General features: G+C 36.4%; 1 protein-coding gene across 1 annotated transcript in view; it reads right to left on the reverse strand.

Annotated features, from left to right (window-relative positions):
• Positions 1–4,077: 4,077 nt before the first annotated feature.
• The window catches only part of LOC129230341 (matrilin-2-like), a 29,454-nt gene continuing 12,128 nt past the window's right edge, over positions 4,078–21,403 (reverse strand). Inside the window, exons 3-6 of the mRNA XM_054864739.1 lie at positions 15,366–15,488; positions 10,952–11,074; positions 9,739–9,861; positions 4,078–4,208 (exon numbers count right to left, since the gene is read on the reverse strand). Coding sequence (XP_054720714.1) covers positions 4,078–4,208; positions 9,739–9,861; positions 10,952–11,074; positions 15,366–15,488 — 500 coding nt within the window. The remainder of the gene's footprint in view (positions 4,209–9,738; positions 9,862–10,951; positions 11,075–15,365; positions 15,489–21,403) is intronic.

Genomic DNA, 21,403 nt, shown 5'->3' on the forward strand with positions numbered 1-21,403 from the left:
AAGCGTAAAAGTATCAGAGCAACACTATACACACATTTTTTGGCAACATTATGTAATTGCTTGCATAGTGATGCGTCGTGGATTTGCTCTAAAAAATCGTTTTGATTCGAGGAATTATTTCTAACAACTTGTTGGAATTTGGTAGATATGGATGAGTGTAACACGAAATGTATTTGCAGTTTTTTGTCTTCTACAGTACAAAATTCTCAGTGAGTGAAATATCAACAAAATCATTTAAACTTCAAGTTTTTGCGAACCGCTGAAAGCCACTGCAAATTGGTTGGTTAAGATCTTTGCAATAAATGATTTCAGATAATAATAGGGTTGTTTCCTTCAGTCAAAAGTAGTACTTTTAGTCACTGAAATTGATAGAATAAGCAAAAAAGAATAACATGGACCCAGAAAATTCTTTCATTTTCCCAACAATTATTTTTTAATTAGTTTTTTGAAACGTCCGATTTCGCAAACAAGACCTGGTCTTGATGACGTCACAAATGATGCTCTATGGCGCATTTTGTACCACGTTTCCAATTTATGATAATCAAGAAGGGAATTAAAATTGCGCTCTACGCTTGCTATCAACCATATCGTTGCCAATATACGTGAGTAAAGATGCGAATTAAATATTTTGCGATGAGAATGGCAACACAGAAAGGCATTTCATCATTCGTGATGTCATTGGTGAGAAATGTAAACAATGAAAGCGCACCGACTTAAGCAATTTTTTTAAAAATATTAAACTTAAAAAAATTATTTAAAAAATGGTTATTTCCATTGTTTTTAAGCATGTTCTTTCAGAAAATTTTTTTTGGAAACGACCCCATTATCATCAGTTGGGTAAGCATAAACTATTGCAGGGGTTTTTTTTGTAGTAAGTTACCGCCCTAAGCCAGGGCTAAGGCAGAAATACTTAAAATAACCACCAGCTCAGTTATTCCATCCGAGGACTGCAGTTTCGTGCTTTTTAGCACTCATCAGCCCGGAATAGGAATCACATGAGCTGGTGGCGAAAATCCTCTTAAGGGAGCCAAGAGAGCCAAACAAACTGGTAGCTAATGTAGAATTAGCGCACCAGATGAGTGACCGCAGCAATGGTGCGGTTCAACTCAAAGATTGATGGCAAGGCGTGGTATTTTGTAGTAAGTTACCGCCCTAAGCCAGGGCTAAGGCAGAAATACTTAAAATAACCACCAGCTCAGTTATTCCATCCGAGGACTGCAGTTTCGTGCTTTTTAGCACTCATCAGCCCGGAATAGGAATCACATGAGCTGGAGGCGAAAATCCTCTTAAGGGAGCCAAGAGAGCCAAACAAACTGGTAGCTAATGTAGAATTAGCGCACCAGATGAGTGACCGCAGCAATGGTGCGGTTCAACTCAAAGATTGATGGCAAGGCGTGGTATTTTGTAGTAAAAAAGCACGAAACTGCAGTCCTCGGATGGAATAACTGAGCTGGTGGTTATTTTAAATATTTCTGCCTTAGCCCTGGCTTAGGGCGGTAACTTACTACAAAATACCACGCCTTGCCATCAATCTTTGAGTTGAACCGCACCATTGCTGCGGTCACTCATCTGGTGCGCTAATTCTACATTAGCTACCAGTTTGTTTGGCTCTCTTGGCTCCCTTAAGAGGATTTTCGCCACCAGCTCATGTGATTCCTATTCCGGGCTGATGAGTGCTAAAAAGCACGAAACTGCAGTCCTCGGATGGAATAACTGAGCTGGTGGTTATTTTAAGTATTGGAGGGGTATTTATTCCTGCCCTTTTTGAGGTACGAGGATTCTGCCTTCCAGAGAAAAACCTTCGATTACACATCAAATTCCCTTGGAGCTTGGAGTAATTAACGCCATAAACTAATCAGCACCTGATCCCATCAAGGTCACATGTATACGAATTTTTATTTTATTTCTCGCATTACATCTTAAACAACATCAGTCGACCGCAACGAGGAAAATGCTTGATTGCGCCAAGCTTCTTGAAGTAATTGACTCCAAAAATAAAGAAAACACTTGCTACCATTGCGGTTCGACTGTTCGCAAATTTTTGTGTGAATCCTCGCATTACTTCATAAGATATAATAATAAGATCAGACTTTAAAAGAAAAACTTTTTATTGCGTCACCGCCTTGGAAGAATTGGTTCTGAAAACAAAATAGTCTTATTTACTACAGCTGCATTTTAAAAACCTGTTTTTTTGTTGTCATTCGTTGTGACGTACGAAGGCCAGTCAAAAAGTTAGTTGCACTACTCCAGAAAAGAAAACAGGATATAAATTTTACAATAACTTGATTAGTATCTTAAAGTTCCATTCAAAATATACTTCTCAACGTAACCACCTCCGTTATTGAGGAATTGTTGACGTGGTACAAGTTTTTCGATGTCTTCCGCAAAGAAATGCCGTCCAATGTCCAACAACCATTGTTGGGTTGCAGCTTTCACTTCGTCATCCGAATGGTACCGTCGCTTTGAAATTTCTTGTTCCATGGAACCAAAAACATGAAAGTCCGGAGGTGAAAGGTCTGGGCTATAAGGAGGGCGATCCCACACTTCCCACGTTGCAGTTGCTGGTCTTCTCTCGCGCTGAGCGTCGTCAATATCTGTACGTCCATTCACAAACATGCTGCTTCATTTCGCGATTGCTTGTAACATAGCATTTTCGCCAGACACTTCATGCAACTCCATAAATTTCAGTGAGCTGCACCTTTTTACATGCAAAAAACGGATCACTGCACGCATTTCCAATTTTGGAGGCTACTTGCAGTTGTCGAGATATGTTTCGTCTGATTATCGGAAAAACTAAACTTGCCTCAGGGAAGCCGCTACGTCACACGATAAAGGTACATGTCTGAAGTGTTGCGACACAGCACATAGTGTCATCAAAATAGTCTTAAACGGAACATTTTTACGAAGTGGTGCAATTAACTGTCTGACTGACCTACGAATGTTTTTTTCCCTGTTTCATTGGAAATAAATAAATAACAGCAGAAAGGTTAAAACTAATTCAAAAATTGCTTACTGAAACATGATTTTCCATCTGCACCAAGTTTGAAGCCAGCTTTGCAACTGCACTCGAAAGAACCCAGCGTGTTGTGACAAATCTGGCTACAAATAGAATTCTCACATTCATCAATATCTGAAAAATAAATTGACAGTATGACTCACTAGTGAGATTGAAAAACTGTGTGTTTCATAGAATTTTATTTCAAATTCAAATCATGCGTCACAGTGCATCACTCTTCTTCCAGAAAATAACTTTTTCAGAATTACTACTCAGTTTACAAAATTTTTCATTAGATTTTTGGAAATTTTATTAGAATATGATATTTTTCTTTAGCCATAAATAAAATTAATGGTATCGGAGAAATACCCATTGATTTTATGCATGTGATGCAATGGATATCTGCTCAAAAATCTGAGGCTGGGGGCATGGGCTTAGCCAGGATTCCTGTTAGGGAGGGGCAAACATAGGCGCAACAAGATAGTGGTTTTTAGTTGCCCCCCCCCCCCTCCTTGTACCGACCTCGGAAATTGCTTAAAGTTATTGTCCTCCTCTCACCCTAAAAACATTTAATTATATTTTTGGCTAGATAAGGACAGAAAAAATGGAAATTTCCTTCGAAAATTTTTCGAAATTGAAGTCCTAAAATTGTAATTTCTAATTATCTTCGGTATTATTTGGAAAGAGCGTAGGAGTCAGAGGTTCTTTTCTAGGGAGGGGCAATTGCTCCTCCCTGGCTCCGTCTGGCTACGCCCATATCTGGGGGATTCTACTGCAATCGTCACACTATCGAAACTCACAATCATAGTGCTTTCAGAAAAGGAAGACAACTTTTCTTCAATCGTGAGACGAATTTCGTCATTTATGACGATACTTTCTCAGCTGGTTCAGAAACTCATGCTTAAATGTCAAGAAATTTACGTCAATTTGACGAAATGTTTACTCGGGAAATGTTCCGCAAGCAATTTCGTCAAAGGTGGCTAAATTTCCGTAAGATTTGACTATGCGTATCTGAGTAAATGATGATTTTTTTTTTTTTTGGGGGGGGGGGGTATCAAAATAAAAAAAAGTGATGCAGTCCATTACACACCTTTACAAGACTTCATATCTTCTTGAATAGTGAACCCGTTGTTGCAACTACATCGAGCGGAATCGTCGTATGAATCACAAATGTGTTCACATCCACCATTTGATAATTCACAAGGGTTGATTCCTGTATCAGAAATAAATAAATTGTAACATCAAAACAAGTATTGTACTTCATCATAATCCAAAATGGAAAGTTAGTTCTCACGCAATAACATTGAATTCTCAATTTTCTCTGTATTAAATGGAACAACTCATCGAACCTTGTGAATTACAAAAGATTGGCGAATCTATATATATAAAAGAATATTTTTATGCACGATTTTCATAGTTATGCTATTTCAAACGAAATTGGGATCTAAATCTTTAAATGTAGGAAAATTCCACCATATTTTAAAATCTGAAACTTGAGACTGAAGAGTATTTTCGTCGTTCGTTATCTAAAATAACCTATAAACAATAAACTACGATATGTATGTAATGACAACAGCTGACATTAGGTCATTACATTTAAATAACTATTCTTATGTGGGAGGTCAGTTGGGCGCCCGAACTCAAATTTTTGGGAGCGCGAAAATTCTCAATTTGCTGAATGGAACTCCAACTTTTGCCGAACGGAACTCCAAATGTCCCTGAATGAAGATAATTTTTGTCAAATGGTACTCCAAATTTTGTTGAGAGGAAATCCAAATTTCGGCGAATAATGATAATTTTGCCGAATAGAACTCCAAATTTTGCCGAAAAGAAATCCAAATTTTGCCGAATGATGATAATTTTGCAGAACAGAACTCCAACTTTTGCCGAATGGAATTCCAAATGTCATTGAATCAAGATAATTTTGCTGAATGGAACTCCAAATTTTGCAAAAAGGAAATCCAAATTTCGCCGAAGAATGATAATTTTGCCGAGACAAAATTTGTCGAATAAGGACATTTTCGGAAGATCACGTTGACCTCCCACTGGGGCACCGCTGTTCTCAGTTCCAGTATTTAGTGCAGAAGTCCAGAAGTATTCAAATGTAGCAACTAATGTTACAAAACTTACGACCTAACTGTTGCGACTGATTTGGGACGGAAGAAGCAATTAGGATCAGTCGAGGTAAAAGGAACCATGGGGTAAATGGACACAAACTCTATTACTGTATTTGCTGTAATTTTTGAAACTCAACTGTTAGCTAGTGAAGACTAGGTAACATATACGAGGGAGAGTTGGCAAATAAGTTCCCCTTTTGACTGGGGGGTCATAGTTGTGTACGAAAGTCAAAAAAGTGAATGAGACATTAAAAAAAAGACATAATTTCAGTTTTCCGAATAAGTACCAAGAACAATGTGACATTTGTCATACCGACTAATAAGCTTCAGAAAGCACTCCAGGAATAATCATTATCCGCGTTTACATGGACCCTTTCAACCCCGGAAATAACATGCTTTTAACCACATTCAGGTCATTTCCCAGGTAAATGCGGATTAATCTTCCTCTTGCTTCCTTCTGGAGTAAATGCGGAGTTTTACCCAGAATGCATTACGCAAAACGAGTTCATCTAGTTGTAAAACCGCTAATGATACCTGCTGAGATGCTGGGTAAAAACCGCTTTCTCGGGGAACAACGTACAACCTCTTCTTACATGTGAACGGTGCATTTTCCAACCGGTTTTTTTTTCGGAGATGGAGCAAGGATTTGCGAGGCACAAAAGTCTCTTGTGAACGCGGCTATTGAGAAGAAATAAAAGATGGAGAGACTGAAGCCATTAATTTTTGAAGCAAAGATTCTAAGTCACATGTTAGCACTTGAAAAAGTATTGGATGAAATCAGGTTTCTTTCATTAGATTTATGCAAGTCGTGTAGTTCATTCATCGTAGTTGAATCACGGGACTTGGGGTCTTTGCTTCAGATTTTCCTAAACCAATGACTGGACTTGCTCCCTCTAGTTAATAATTCCTGCTCTAAGGGAAAACCCGTGGGCTTTGCATACGGAAGAAGCGTTCAACTGTTTGTTTAACATCACCATTGCTTCCAAAGCGCCTGCCGCCGAGATTCTTCTCCAGAGCCGAAAACGGATGGAAGTCACTTGGTGCGAAATCGGGACTGTATGGCGGTGTAGGCTTTCCCAACCAAGAGTTGCGATATGATTTTGCATTGTCATTGTCGAGAGTGGTCTCCGCATTGCCATCCAACATCAAAAAGCCAGGTCTCAGAAGACCAGCCCTCTTTTTCCGAATCACCTCTTTCAATTTCAAAAGGGTGTCACAGCACCGTGTAGCATCGTGATTTACCGGCCATAGTTTGATTAACGTTGATATAGAACCTCTAATCAGGTTCGCCCAGATGGGAGGTCACTGTGACATTCCAAAATTCCTTATTCAGAAATTTTTCTCTGACGACTCGGCAGAATTATCATCATTCGGCAAAATTTGGAGTTTCATTCGACAAAATTATTAATATTCGGAGAAATTTGGAGCCCCATTCGGCAAAATTATCATCATTCGGCGAAATTTGAGTTTTATTCGGCAAAATTATCATCATTCGGCAAAATTTGGAGTTCCATGCGACAAATTGAGAATTTTCACCCTCCTAAAAATTTAAGTTCGTTGCGCTCATGCTTCTGATTTGTATTGATATAAAACTTCAAAACTGACTGTGTATAGTTCAATTATCAACCTACATTAACCTCATGCAGGGTTCGTACTCAATTTCAGAAATTAAATGAAGGAGTTTTGAAGGAGTAAAATGAGATTTTGAAGGAGTACTTTTGGGCTATCCATGTATATATATATATATATATATATATATATATATATATATATATATATATATATATATAAATTTTCACTTTTTTTCAACAGATTTGATCCCCTTCCCCCTTCGTCACACTTTACCTTTCTCCTTCCCTTGTCACATGTCCTATTTTTCATAAACATATTGTTATAATAACTGTGTGATGTCACTTTTTGCCACCCTCTCTTCCCCTTGTCACAATTTCATGAGCCCGTCTCCCCTCAAGGCATGACATTACTTGTGAATGACTCTTTTTACAATGTCAAGACTGCAATTTACTAAATAATTTCTTTTTTAACAAAGTCATTTAATATAGTGCATCTACTAGCGTATTTTTCAATATTTAAATATTGAAAAAGCTGACATTTCCAACTGAGAGTGTGGCGGAGTTAAAAGCAATAATCATAATACTTGACGAAATAGCCAAGCACCATTTAAGCATGATTTAAGTCACTTATGAAATATCTTAGTCATCTAATATAATATTTTCACATACAACTTTAATGACTTCTATAACCAATTCATAAATCATATCTTTATGAAAAAAAATAAATCAAATTACTACATTAAAATCGCTCTTATACCTTCGCCCCTGTGACAAAGTTAAGTTGTCGATCGAAGTATTTTAAATTACTGTCATAGAGGACGATTATGTAGTCTTGATCTAAAAAAGAAGGAGTTTTGAAGGAGTTAAAACCAAAATGAAGGAGTTTGAAGGGCCCTTCAAAAAAATTTCCTAAATGAAGGAGTATTGGAGGAGTTTTGAAGGAGTGTACGAACCCTGTTATGGCGAAATAAATGGGTCGTTTAACCCCATAGTATCTGGGGAAAATGTAAACATGATTTCATTTGCAAAAAAAGAGTCTTGGACACAATGTACAATATATTACATCTCAATTCATCGAAAAGAAAGGGGAAGGATCTATAGTTAAAACACTGAAATTCTCTTTCATTTTACCCTTACTGATTCGAATTATTTTTGCTTGAATTTCACCATATTTGCTACCTTAGAGAATACATTTTCTTAAAAGAGCAAGACCAGTAAGATATAGAAAAAGAAAACAATACTGTAAAATTTATTTAATTCTAGGAAATTTGCAGGATATATAAGTTCTTACTTTTGCAATTCCTCCCGTCTTCTTTTAATTCGAAGCCAAGGTCGCAAGAACAAAGCACTGCATCGTTTTCAAAGCGACACTCTTGCTCACAACCACCATTTTCTATTAGACAAGGATTCTTTTCTGAAAGGAATATTGAGATCAATTTGGAACCAAACTACGGTTCAAGTGAATAAATGCTTATTATAGAACTCTTTCTACTGTCCTGAGCTATAAAAACTAGGTAAGCTATTTTCAAAGTCTTCCTTCGATGAATTTCTCGACTATTTGCTTTTAAAGTAAGAAACAACATCAAAAATTGCAGATTACAGCAGACACGTGTTTCGGCGTTGCAAGGAACGCCTTTTTCAATGGAAAAAGTGATGAACTTATGGATGAAAAGACATTTGATAAAATTTCTTACTTTACATTTCAGCACAAAGGTATTCAAGGTTATTTGATTTTAGTCTTATGATTATTTACTTGCGTAAATATAACTAAAATTTGAATTCAGAAATTCAATAAATTTGTTTAATGAAATCAAATAATCTATAAACTCTTAATAATGGGGTCGTTTCCAAAATTTTAAAAGTATTTTCTTCTGAAAGAGCATGCTTAAAAACATAGAATCTGACCATTTTTAAATAATTTCTTTAAATTTAATATTAAAAAAAAAATCACTTAAATCGGTGCTTTTTCGTCGTTTACCGCTTCTGCCGATGACATGACAAATGATGAAATGCCATTCACTGTTGCCATTCACGGTCCAAAATATTTAATTCGCATCTTTACTCATGTGTATTGGCAATGATATGGTTGATGCAAGCGTAGAGCGCAATATTTAATTCGCTTCTTGATTATCATAACGTGGAAATGCGGTAAAAAGTTGCGCCATATTGCATCATTTGTGACGTCATAAAGACCACGGCTTGTTTGAAGAATCGGACATTTAAAAAAATTAATTAAAAAATAACTTTTGGGAAAATAAAAGTATTTTCTGGTTCCATGGTTTTTTTTTTTTTGCTCATTCTATCAATTTCAGTGCCAAAAAGTACTACTTTTGACTGAAGGAAACAACCCATTATGACACAACAGCCCTGTTTTTTTTCTAAACCATAAGAAAGAAGCATTTCAGACAAATCATTATACCACTGACACTACTGCCGTAAGTAGCAGGTAAACGGCAGTACCTGCAGAAATGAGCTTTTGAGATATTCAAAGAAACGAGTTTTGGATTCAATATTAACAATAGAATAATGTTGGAATCGTATTTCGATAACGGGGATACGAGGGAATACAATTTATCCGTCCCAAAACAAAATGTTGGAATAGTATTTCGAGAAAGGGAACAAGAGGGCAAATAACTTATGCGTCCCAAAACGCAATGTTGTAATCATTTTCCGATAGCGGGGACACGATTACAAACAACTTATGCGTCCCAAAACGAAATGTTGGAACTGTATTTCGATAACGGGGACACGAGGGAATATAATTTTTGCGTCCCAAAACGAAATGTTGGAATTGTATTTCGATAGCGGGGACACGAGGACAAATAATTTATCCTTTTTTTTCATTATTACACTCTCTTATGGTTTCTTGGTTAGAGCAGCTTGAAAAGCTGCTTTAGCTTAGTTAGTGCTCTCAGTTTGGTTAGAGCACTTGACTTATGCTTGTTGAAAATCAAGCACCAGTAGTTTAAGAATCTGGCTCAACTTGACATGAAGTTTGCGCACCACACTACTAAACTGAATGAATTTTCCTTTATTTTGTTAGAACTGCTCTTACTTTTGCAAGTTTTCCCGTCTTCTTTCAATTCAAAACCATGATGGCAAGTACAAAACACAATTCCGTCTTCAAACTGACACAGATGATCACAACCACCCTTTTCTTTCAAGCAAGGGTTCTTCCCTAAAAACGAAAAGGAAAAACATCTCACGGTAAAGAATTATTTTACTAACATTAAAGTAAAACAACTAAAATTCCTGTGTAGTTAGTGTTTAGAAGTCCTCTTAATAAGCTATATTGCCCTATAATAGCAATATAAGAGACAATAAGAAAAAATAAATAAATAAAAAAAAACAATTATCAATGAATAAAAAGTGAAATCATTACTTGGTCTATATCAGCGTTTCTCAACATTTTTTGACTTACGAACTGGTAAAAAAGAATTCACGGGCTAGAGACATATTTTTTTTTTAAACCAAAAAAAAATAAATAAATAAATAAATAAATAAATAAAAAGAAGAAAGAAATTACTAGGTATGAAGAATTGTTGCCTAAGTTAGTAACATGACTTTTAATGTGATTAACTTAGAATCATAATTAAATGCAAAGGTAAGCAATTATTGTAGTTATTTACTTTATAAGTAAATACCATTCAGGAAAAAAAAAGAGTCGGTCAAAAGCAATCAAAAATTAATGTAAAAAATATCGCAATAAGGGTATTAGTACTTTTAAAATAAGGACATATTTTTCAAAATCGGACTGCTTAAAGTTTCCGAGGATCAGCGAAATTTTTCCGTGGAATAGTGCCGGTCCGTTGGACCAGCGGTAAAGAATCACTGGTCTAGATTCTAGAATACTAAAGAACAATTTATAACATTTTTAAATAAAAAATTTGGTTCTCGTCGTGATAGCAAATGAATAAAACTAATATATCCAGCATCGCAACTGAAATACGGAGATTTATTTTGCTGCCGGTAATTTTTAACCCGATATCGAAGCCAGTTACCGAAGTTGCAAGATTCCGAGCACATTAAAGTAACACTCTTCGGAAAAATTACGTCACGTGTCACGTGACAACTTCAATTCCGAAGGTGGAAGGCTTTCCGAATAGAGTAATGCCCTTAGTCTCTTTCAGAAGACGTGTATACTATTAATTATTAATTAGTCTATGATATAACTTAAAAGTAATCAAATGTTAATTTTAAGAAATTATCAATAAAAGTTAAGCTTGAACTTTTTTTACCAAGATCGTAGTCATTTTTAGATTACCTACTTTTGCAAGATTTGTTATCAGTATCCAACTCGTAATCTTCGTGACATTTGCAAATGGCGACCAAATCTTCAGGCTGACAAATATGATCACATCCACCATTGTTGTGTTTACAAGGATCAAATTCTAGAAACAAAATATCAATATTTTAATTTTTGTTCGTCTTTTCTATCTGCAAAAATAAGCTATGAAACCTTTTCCTCCAATGCCTTGTAAATGTTGTTTCTTTGACACAGCACTGTCCTTGCAGTAAAGCTCTACGTTTTATGTGGATGGTAGAAAATTATTTGGTTAAAAATTATTTTGGTACAGCGAAAAGCAGCCACAATCATGCATCTTGTTATTCCAATCAACTATTAATTAATTATTTATTTATTAAGTTAAAATTAAGGTTAATTTTAAGCATTGTATGTGCATCAAAATATATTTTTCATTTTCGTATTGAACTGCAGACTGCATGGTATCCCTTACAGAAAAAAACTTGTATTTTAACACAGTTTTGCTCCACAAATTTTAACCAATATAATTTACCAATTGCGTTTACCACCAGTGCTGGTAAATACAGTTGAAGCCGGTTAATTGAGTCAGTGCTTAATGGAATCAATCGTTTTAATGAATCAAATCGCCAAAAACAGAACAAAAACCAGATTTATTGAATCCGCCACTTTATGGAATGTCTGTACGACTACCAAGCATGATGCCTCCTCAAACGAGAACACCGCGACCTCCATACCTATCCCTTTCAATGATGTTCGAGGGATGATTGCGGCTTCCAGGCTCTCTCCAGATGAGTATGCGATGAGAATCGCTACTCAGACTGAATCTGCTCTCATCTGTAAAGAGTACTCGTCCCCATTCATTGTCTCTCCAATTCCGGTGTTCCCGGCACCACAGAGAACGCCTTCTCCGATGGGCAGGCGTTAGAGGTACACACCATATAGGGCGTCGTGCAAACAAACCACCACCGTGCAGTCTTCTGGCCACGGTAAAACGTGATATCTGTCATCCAGTCGCCTGTGTCGTGTGTCTAGCAATTTCTCCCGCTGTCTGCCGCCTGTTTCTTCTGACCTGTAAGACAATATACCGGTCATCTGCGGGTGTGGTTCCTCGTGGACGACCACTACTGATGCCCCGGATAGCTGTTCCTGTAGTTTGAAATTGTTTCCAAAGTCGTGAAACGATGCTGTGAGCAATTCCGAACTCTGCAGCCACACTTGTCACACTGCGGCCTTCCTCCAACTTCCCAATGATTCGACCTCGGGTAAAAGCATCCAGATGTCGTCCAACAGATTGATTATTCGCCATTTCTCGCTGAGACAGCTACTCGATGTGATTTTAACTGCTATACGATGTGCAATTTCTTTGTCAGAAGTACTGATCTTACACCGACAACATGCTTTATACTACTCAGACACTCCCCCATTATGTCTGCCTGCATATCTGCGCATGTGCTACCGTACATCACCTTAATCTCCTGATTGGTCTTTCTGTCCGCTCTGCCTCTTCGTTCAGCTGATATGCTAATTTTTCGACTTCGTCCTTAATTTTTGCACACCAGTGTATGTTACTATGACTTTATACCGATAGGGGCAACTTTCCTGCTTTTATCAGTCTTCACAGTGCACTCAACAAATCACGACCCTCTCTGACCCAGAACAATTTTTAATGACAGCCAATGAGTAAGCTTTTTCGATAACGAGGACAGGTTAAGTGAATCGTATGGAAACATAGCGCAGACGCTGTCACAATCGGTGTGAAATACGGTTTCCAATCCCACGCCGATTTCAGTCCTGCGGGATTTCGGGATTGTACGGAGCAAATCCCAGGATCCCTTGGGATTGACTTTATTCCTCCAAAAGTTAATTTTTACTGTCAAATATCGCCCACATTTATAATATTAGCTTCACGGTAATAAAGACATCGGCAGGCACTTTCTACAGCTTAGAGAATATAAATAATGTCAGGTTGTCAGGTTTTCATTGCTTTCTTCGTCGGAGAAAAATTCTGTGCACTTAAGTTTTTGAGTGCATTACTTAAACCAACATTGCATTCAGGCTACTCCAAAGGGCTTTGCAATCTGTAATACTTTTCAATTTTTTCTAGAATGCAATTTTCTGGGTTTCAAATTTTATTGATGGTTTTCTCGACAACGTTGAAGAGTTTTATGCATTTTCTCAATTGCTGAAAGTATGAAAACAGAAACTTCGGATGATTACCAATTCCTTCTCAGAAAAATATATTCTATTTTTACTGTGTCTTTAAATGGTAAACTCATAAGTTTTCCTTATTCTTCTTGCAGATTTACGAGGAAGGTGATTCAAACTTCAGATAATGCTAGTAAAAATATAGTTTTGTTAGCGGTAAAAGTTGGAAAACGTTTGCATGGAAAGTCCTTGCAGGATTGGAAATCTTGCGGGATTTTGCTCTCAATCCCGTGAGATTAATCCCACTAAATATCACGCGGGATTCGGGATTGAAGAGCCTAGTGTGAAACTGAAACTACAAGACTCAAAAGACGACTTACTTTCGCAGCTTCTGCCGTCATCCTTCAAAACGAATCCTTCTGTACAGGAACAAATGGCTGATTCATTCTCTGCCAAACAAATTTGGTCGCATCCGCCATTTTTGTTCGCGCACGGATCAAATTCTGCATTAAAGGAAAAGAATTAGTTATAAATGACTTTAAAACAAACATGAAGAATGAATGACATAAAAATACACGATATTGAATCTTTAAAAACATGATAGAATAAAAATATAAAATTACCTTCTGAAGCCTAATGAGTGTTGGGAAAGATTTCTAAGTTTCATGTTAGTGTTGGAAAGATTTGAAAAGTCATGAAACAAAACATTTCAATTTCATAGTGGCTGATCTTTTGAGCGAAGTCACATGAATAGTAGTTTTATGTTATACTAGTGGTACCCTCACGGCTTTGCCCGTAATAGAAAAATTAAAAGGTCTTTTGGTTCGCCTGCATATTTACAAATAATGTATGGTGAATTTTCTCGCCAATTGGCTTGTACCCATGTTACAGTTCCACGTTATGATAATTTCGTATCTCGCCAATTGGCTTGTGCCCATGTTACGGTTCCACGTTATGATAACTTCGTAACTTACTCGTCCATCTTATGATAGTTTTGTTTTTAAAATTGGAATAGAAAAAGAAAAAAAACGCATCAAATTTTCAAAAAATCGCTTCGAGGTGTTCACCCCGCGCTACAAACTAACTTTGTGCCAAATTTCATGAAAATCGGCCGAACGGTCTAGGCGCTATGCACGTCACAGAGATCCAGACATCCTCCGGACATCCAGACAGAGAGACTTACAGCTTTATTTTTTGTAAAGATAAAGAAAACGCAGACTGAAAGACATTCGTTTGTGAAAAACGGGGTGGAGGGGGAGGGAATCCATCCTTGAAAATAATAATAATACCTCATTTAACTGGTTTTTTCAATCAAAAATGACGGAAATGAAAGATGATGAACGCATGTTCAATGAGTTCATCATGAATCAAGCATACAAACCAACAGATAATGTGGCACCATTGGAAAACAACACGATTTTTACGACTGCAAACTACTTTCAGAAAGTCAAAAATCAAACTAAATTTCTTATTTAGAAAATTTGGAGCGTTAACATGGATCGTGGAGCATATCGTTGAAAAATTCTAACAGGTAAATGTCTCAGAGTTGGATTTTTGTTTTTAAGAATATTCTAAATTAGAGATATTTTTGCATGGAAAACGTAATCACTTTTGCAACTCCAACATTAATTTGCGATATTTTACGCAAAAACAAAATATTAGCAATAGCACTACTAACTCTTTTTTTTTACCTGTACGCTACGAATCGGCATACGCATTTACCCCACTAAAACTGTAATCTGACTCATCACCATTTTTTTTTTTTTTATCCTGAAGAGAATGGTGAAGAGCAAATTCAATTTTATCAAACTGGTGAAAATACAATTTGAATAGCTAAAAGCGCCGAAAACCTGTTTAAAAATGCTGAAAACCCAGTTTAAATACAGTAGATATCTACCTCAGTTTTGTAATTCTAGGGTTAAATTTAAAATAATAATAATGCCGGTTTCTCAGCACCAATCACAATAACCGCAAAAGACGTTGCTGTCTTCCCTGTCGATATGAGTGCGTGCTCAATAGCAATGGCTTTTTCCCGTTCTATTTTACATTATTACTCAATATATAAATGATAATTTACTCGGTGCATAATCTTTAATTGCCAAGTAAAAGACTGCCAATGAATATGCACGAGGGCGTGGCATTTTAACTAAGCCGAACCAATGACATGTGCAGAAAGGCTGCGACAAAGATTTTTTTACCGTCTCGTAGCAGTCGGAGTGAAACTAGAATAGCATTTTTAAGCAAACGGAAAAACACAGGAAAATGTATTTTACTTTTACATGATTTTCCATCTTCTTCCAATTCGTATCCATCATGGCAGGAACACGTCATTGTTTCAGCAGCATTGATACAAATCTGCGAGCAACCGCCATTGTTCTCGGAGCAAGGATCAATTTCTGCGAAAGAAGGAAAAAAATAAATCGGTACATAAAACAAGATCAATTGTCCCAAAACATGATTCCGTTATTAAATGAAAGAAGAAGAAAAAACAAGAGCTTAAACAAGGACGGATACAAGGAAGGGGCGATCGCCCCCTCCTTGAGCCAAGATGCAGATACTCACCCTTGGCATAGTTTCGATACTGAAGTTCCAAAAACGTAATTTTATACGATGTTTAATAATCTTACGAAAATGGGCGCTCTTCCTCGGAAAATTTTCAGAATTGTTAGTCTTGAAAACGCAATTGTAGCACATCTCTAGACATTTTGGTAGTAGGATTTGGAACTTTGTTTAGGCAATTTTTTGAAGTTTCTCAAACTCAATTTTAGACGATCTTAGATGATATTAGGTGAGGTTCGAAGGCTTTCCCCTGGAAAGTTTTTAAATTGAAGTCCAAAGAAAAAAAAAGCAAATCATAGGTCACCTTTGATGATATTAATTTAATAGATACATTTCAGTGCGCTCTTCCGGAATTTTTAAAAAATGGAAGTTGAAAAAAAAAAAGGAAAGTTGTTGGGGATGGAAAGATTTGGGAGTTTATATAAGGGCAAATCACTCGTCCCTTCCTTGAACATTTTCCGTATCCATTAATTTTCACGCCAATCATTCCTAGCAACGTGGCACATTCTTTATTTTAGGGAGGGGGGGGGGGGCAGGGCGGAATGAGAAACGAAAAATTTGCAGATACTGCTATTTACCTTCCCAGGGCAGAATAATTAGCAACTTAGCAGTGGTGCAGTTGAGGGGCAAGAATTAATTTTAACACTAAAGCCTCTCAACTTTTTGATTTTATTAACTTATGCTCGTATCTGTAAGCTTCCCTCCTCCGGCTTTTTTCCACCAAGGACCAGAAAAATGTTTTTCCAACAGGAAAAACGGTTGATTGCACTCCCTCTCCTTGAAGTAATACACTACACTTGTAGATACATTTGTTTTTAATCCGCTATTTTCACATATTGTCATACTAGTTGTACCCGCACGGTTTTTTCCCGTAGTAGAAAACTAAAAGGTCTTTTGTTTCGTTTGCATATTTACAAGTAATGGATGATGAATTTCTGGCCAATTTGCTCGCCAATGTTGTGGTAATTTTGCTCGTCCACGTTATGGTAATTTGTTCGTCCATGTTATGATAATTTGCTTGGTAAAATGTTTTAAAAATTTGAACAGAAAAAGAACAAAATCGGAATTTTCGAAAAATTGCTTTGAGGTGCTCACCCCTAAAGATTATGTTCTTTTTCATTGCTATTTCCGTAGATTTGAAAATGTTTTAGCAGATGGTATTGGAGGTTTTTTTAAAACTAATTTTGCTAATTTTCTGACACCAAGTCAATTTATTTTTTTGTAACATGAAAAATCTGTAATAAACTGGAACGAAACTGCAAATTTTGGACCGGAAAAACATATCATACCACTCAGTTGCCGAGAAATATCTAACAAAACAGGCTATAATTGTTTTATACATCTAAACCTAAATAAAAAAAAACGTAATTAAATTTTCATCAGCATATTTTCTTACTGTTGACTTATTTCAGTTGTGAATCTTTAAAAGATTATTATTGATAGAAGAAAACATTTTCAATGTAGGTGAGTAACTCTCGCAGAGCGATAACCAGGCTTGGATTACGTACAAGCTAATCAAGTTATAGCTTAGGGTCCCCGCTTTCCTTAGGGGCCCCCCACTCCCAGATATTAGCATGATTCGTTCCAAAAAAAGACAAGTACTTAAAAATATAAATTTCATTTTCTAGTGTTTTAAAACCTTGAAAATCTGAAAAAGTTTGGCTACAAACAACAATTGGGTGGGAAGAGGGAGGAGAACTGCCAATACATGCCAAATTCAGCTCCTTGCTACATATCCTACACCAAAAATGTAAAAACCATAGTTCTCACATTTCCGAGATACATTAAATTTTTGTCTCGCATGTTTTATAACTTGCTATTTTTATATGATTCTGAATGCAATACATATTTTGGAACTTATTTTGTTATTGCTTGCTTTTATCTTACTTCTGCATACTGTCAATCTGTTTAGCACGGAGGGGGGATACACTACCTCTATTCCTTTTCGTTTTCTGCCCCACTTGCAACTGAAAAAAATTGTAATTGAAAAAAAGTTGTTGTCATAAGAAATATACAGAGTATTCCGTTTTAACCTGCAAGACCTTTATTTTCGCAACAGTTGGTCCTAGATGCATACTTCCAATTGCAAAAATGTTCGAAATCAGATGCACAGTTAAGATATTGAAAGTTTGAAGTGAAAATAAAAATGAGCCAAAAAAATACAAAATTTAACTTTTTATGCGGGCCCCAGGTCCCCAAATTAATATATAACGAAATATTCTCCATTGAAAAATAATTCCAACACTAAAAGTATTGAAATTAGTGCGACCAGTATTGACCGAGATATGAAACGCAGTGTTTTGTGACTTTACACCACTTTACACTCGCCGTCAATGACACCTTTTTGGGGAAAATATAGCAATTAATAAGTGCTTAAAAATTATATGTGTGCATAGGGTGTGGTTTTTCAAATTGTTCGAGATTTTGCAGTGTGTTTTAGCGTATCACGGCATAACATTTGCATTTATTTTTGAATAGCAATGAAAAATATAAATACTTTGATTTTTTTTTTTTTACTTTGACATCCTGTCATTCTTCTGAAAGCGCGAGATAAGTTCCAACCTCATCTGTATGGTCCCTTAAAACTTTAAACTAGAACATCTCCTTGAGTTTTGGTCGCACAAATGTCAAATTTTTTGTGTCAGTAATAGTTTTTAACGGAGATTATTTCTCTAAATATAAGTTTGGGGACCTGGGGCCCGTATAAAAAGTTAAATTTTGTATTTTTGACTCATTTTTATGTTTGCTTCAAACTTTCAATATCTGAACTCTGCATCTGATTTTGAACATTTTTGCAAGTGGAAGTATGCATCTAGGACTAACGGTTGCGAAAATGGAGATCTTGCAGATTATAACGGAGTACCCTGTATAATTTCTTTTGTTCTTTTAAAGTTAAAAAAGTCCTTTCTTACCAAGTTAGAACTCGACTGTAAAAATTTACAATAAAGTACCAAAATATCTGAGACTGGAAAGTACAAGTGAAGTGCGTTAAATAATTTTAATTGTTCTAGAGTCCCTGAAAATAATTAGATAAGTCTTTGAAAATCCTAAGCAAAGTGGGCTTCAATTTTATTTCTTATCAAGTGCATAAACTATGAATTGTTCAAATGGGCAGTATATTGCATGGGCGCCCATATGCAAAACTGTAAAGGGGGCTCAGATATTTTAATCATGGTTTAGCATGATATTTTCTACATGAAAACCAATTTCAGGACAGATTAGAGTCATTAAAATTTTACATTTTTAATTACTTATTCATTAATGGCTGGAAAAGAAATATTTTTTTTTTCATTTTTGCAAAGAAAAAATACTAAAAACAAGAAAGTTCTAATTTCTAAGGGGTGGGGGGTCTCGAGTCCTCTCCCCCCTTGCCCACCTATATGGGCGCCCCTCTCTTGTTACCTATTTTCTAAATCTATACACCATTTCCTTTAAAGCATTTTTTCTATTGATCATTTTATATTTAATTCATTGATGTATTTGTGGGTGGGTTGGAGGGGTGATTAAAACCTAATTGTACCGAAAGCCAATGTGAGCAATTAACAATACACTGTCTTTTCTCTTCCCGTGCTCTTTCTCCCTGCCAACTGCTGTCATTGATTTGTCGAATCAAAAATAATTTTTACTGGGTATTATCTTAATTTGCAAAAGAATATATAACTTTAAATAAAGTTTTGTTTGCCTATTTTTGTCCTGATATTTTGCACATCCAACTCAAGGGCGTATATAAGGGAGGGGCTGAGAGGGCCCGGACCCCTTCCAAAATCTGGAAAAAAAATTAAATGAAGTTAGTTATTATTCAGTTTCAGTTTGCTCACAAATAATTTCCAAACTTTTAGCTACAATAATAATAATAATAATATGTTATTTCAGGGATTTCCTAACTGGGTGTCGTAGGAAGAAATGAGAGGTGCCGCGAAGTGTCCATGGTTACAATAATATGTAATAAGACTAGACTAGGGTTGTCGTGAGAAAATTCTAATTCAAGGTGTCGCGATTCGTTAAAATTTAGGAACCCTCTGCGTTAGAGGGGACCAGTCAATGGTGTCCAGAAGGGGGTGAGGGGATCCGTACCTCTTTCTCAAGAAAAAAAACGTGTCTTCGGAAAGTGAAGTATTTTTTTTAAAAAGAGAAGCAAATAATGTGGTGTGTGTGGGGGGGGGGGGAATCTCAATAGTTTCAAAAAGAAAACTTTAAATTAAAAATGTTTAACAGATGCATATTATTGCTTAGCGAATTAAGTTCCCCTCTCTTTCTTTCACTACCCCCCCCCCCCTTTTTTTTCTAGTCAATCTGAAAAGAAGGGTCTTCAAAATGTTTCTCTTGTTCCCTGCAGAAATTTAAAATAAGTTTTAGTTTGGTTGGAGTAATATTGAAAAATTGATGTACTGAAAACGCATTTATTTAGGTGTTTTTCGGACATCAATTTCAAAACATTACTGGAGGAGAGTCCTGGAACCACCATCTTACAACCAAAAATAGTTTGAAAGCCTTTAAGGTTTCAATTCTGAAATATTTCGAAAGGAGATCCTTAACCTCTTAACGTCTCCATTCTCTAAAGATAACCTGAGATTGCGTTTTCAGTTTCAGGGGACTCGAACTCTTCCTTTCCAAAGATCGTTTAATGTTGGGTAAAAACAAAAATTTCGAAAGTTGCTGACTATTAATCAGGTAATTACGCCCAGCATCTCTTATTTCCTTCATCCCTCGCCCTGCTCCATTTTTTTTTTCTTTTTCCTAATCAGTCTAAAAATAAAAATATCTTGAAAAAAATTTCACTTCGCAAGCCCCTTCTCCCCCCCCCCCCCACCGAAGCCCTACAAGAGCGTCTAAAATCTCTTTTCCAGGGCTTCAATGTCGAAATATTTTCAGAGGACAGTTATGAAACGCATTTTCTTCTAACAGCATCGAAGATCGTTCAAGATTGCTTCTCTGGAGCTTTAATTTTGAAATGACCGAAACCCAAACGTTTCAGAATATGGTTCGAAGTTGCGTTTTAAAGACTTCAATTATGAAAAAGTTTATGAGGAGGGCCAGATTGCTTGTGTATGAAATCTGAAAATGAAAAAAAAACTACGATTTCTAAAAAATTAAGGTGGAGAGTGTTTAAATCCCTTCCCCTAGTTTCACTGACTATCTCTTTAAAACTTCGTTTTTTAGGACTTCAATTTCGAAATAGTTTTGGGGGGAAAGCCCCAAAACCGCCCTGCCCTTAAAATCATCGAAGTTTTTCTGCGTTTTTATTACTTCAATTTCGAAAAATCGGACGGAGGGGCGATTAGCTTTTTTTTTAAAGTATCGATGTGGAGGGGGGGGGGCACTTTAAAAAGCCCCATTCCCTTTATTACTCTAACGTCAATAAATGTAGCTGAAAATGGCATTTTTAAAGTTTCAATTTCTAAATATTTCCGCAGAAGTCTCCCAGAATTTTTCCTCTCTGTAGCATCAGCAGAGACCGGCTGATACTGCGTTCTTAGGACTACAATCAAAAGCATTTCCCCGGGAGAGAACCCCCGGATTCCCCCCCCCCCCACCACTCCCGGCCATCAAAAGCGAGAATCATTAGTGCCCTTTTAAAAACTATTTTTGGTTATGCCACTGAGTGACGGAATGAGGTCTTTGCCCCACTTCGAAAAAAAATGAGAAGATCAGGGCACTGTTGTTGCCCCCCCCCCCCAAATATATAAAATTGAAATTTAAAAAAAAGGTGGTGCGGGGGAAGGAGAGCTAATTGTGGTAACATAGGCCCCCT

Source organism: Uloborus diversus, chromosome 9 (assembly GCF_026930045.1).
Source record: "Uloborus diversus isolate 005 chromosome 9, Udiv.v.3.1, whole genome shotgun sequence".
NCBI lineage: Eukaryota > Metazoa > Arthropoda > Arachnida > Araneae > Uloboridae > Uloborus > Uloborus diversus.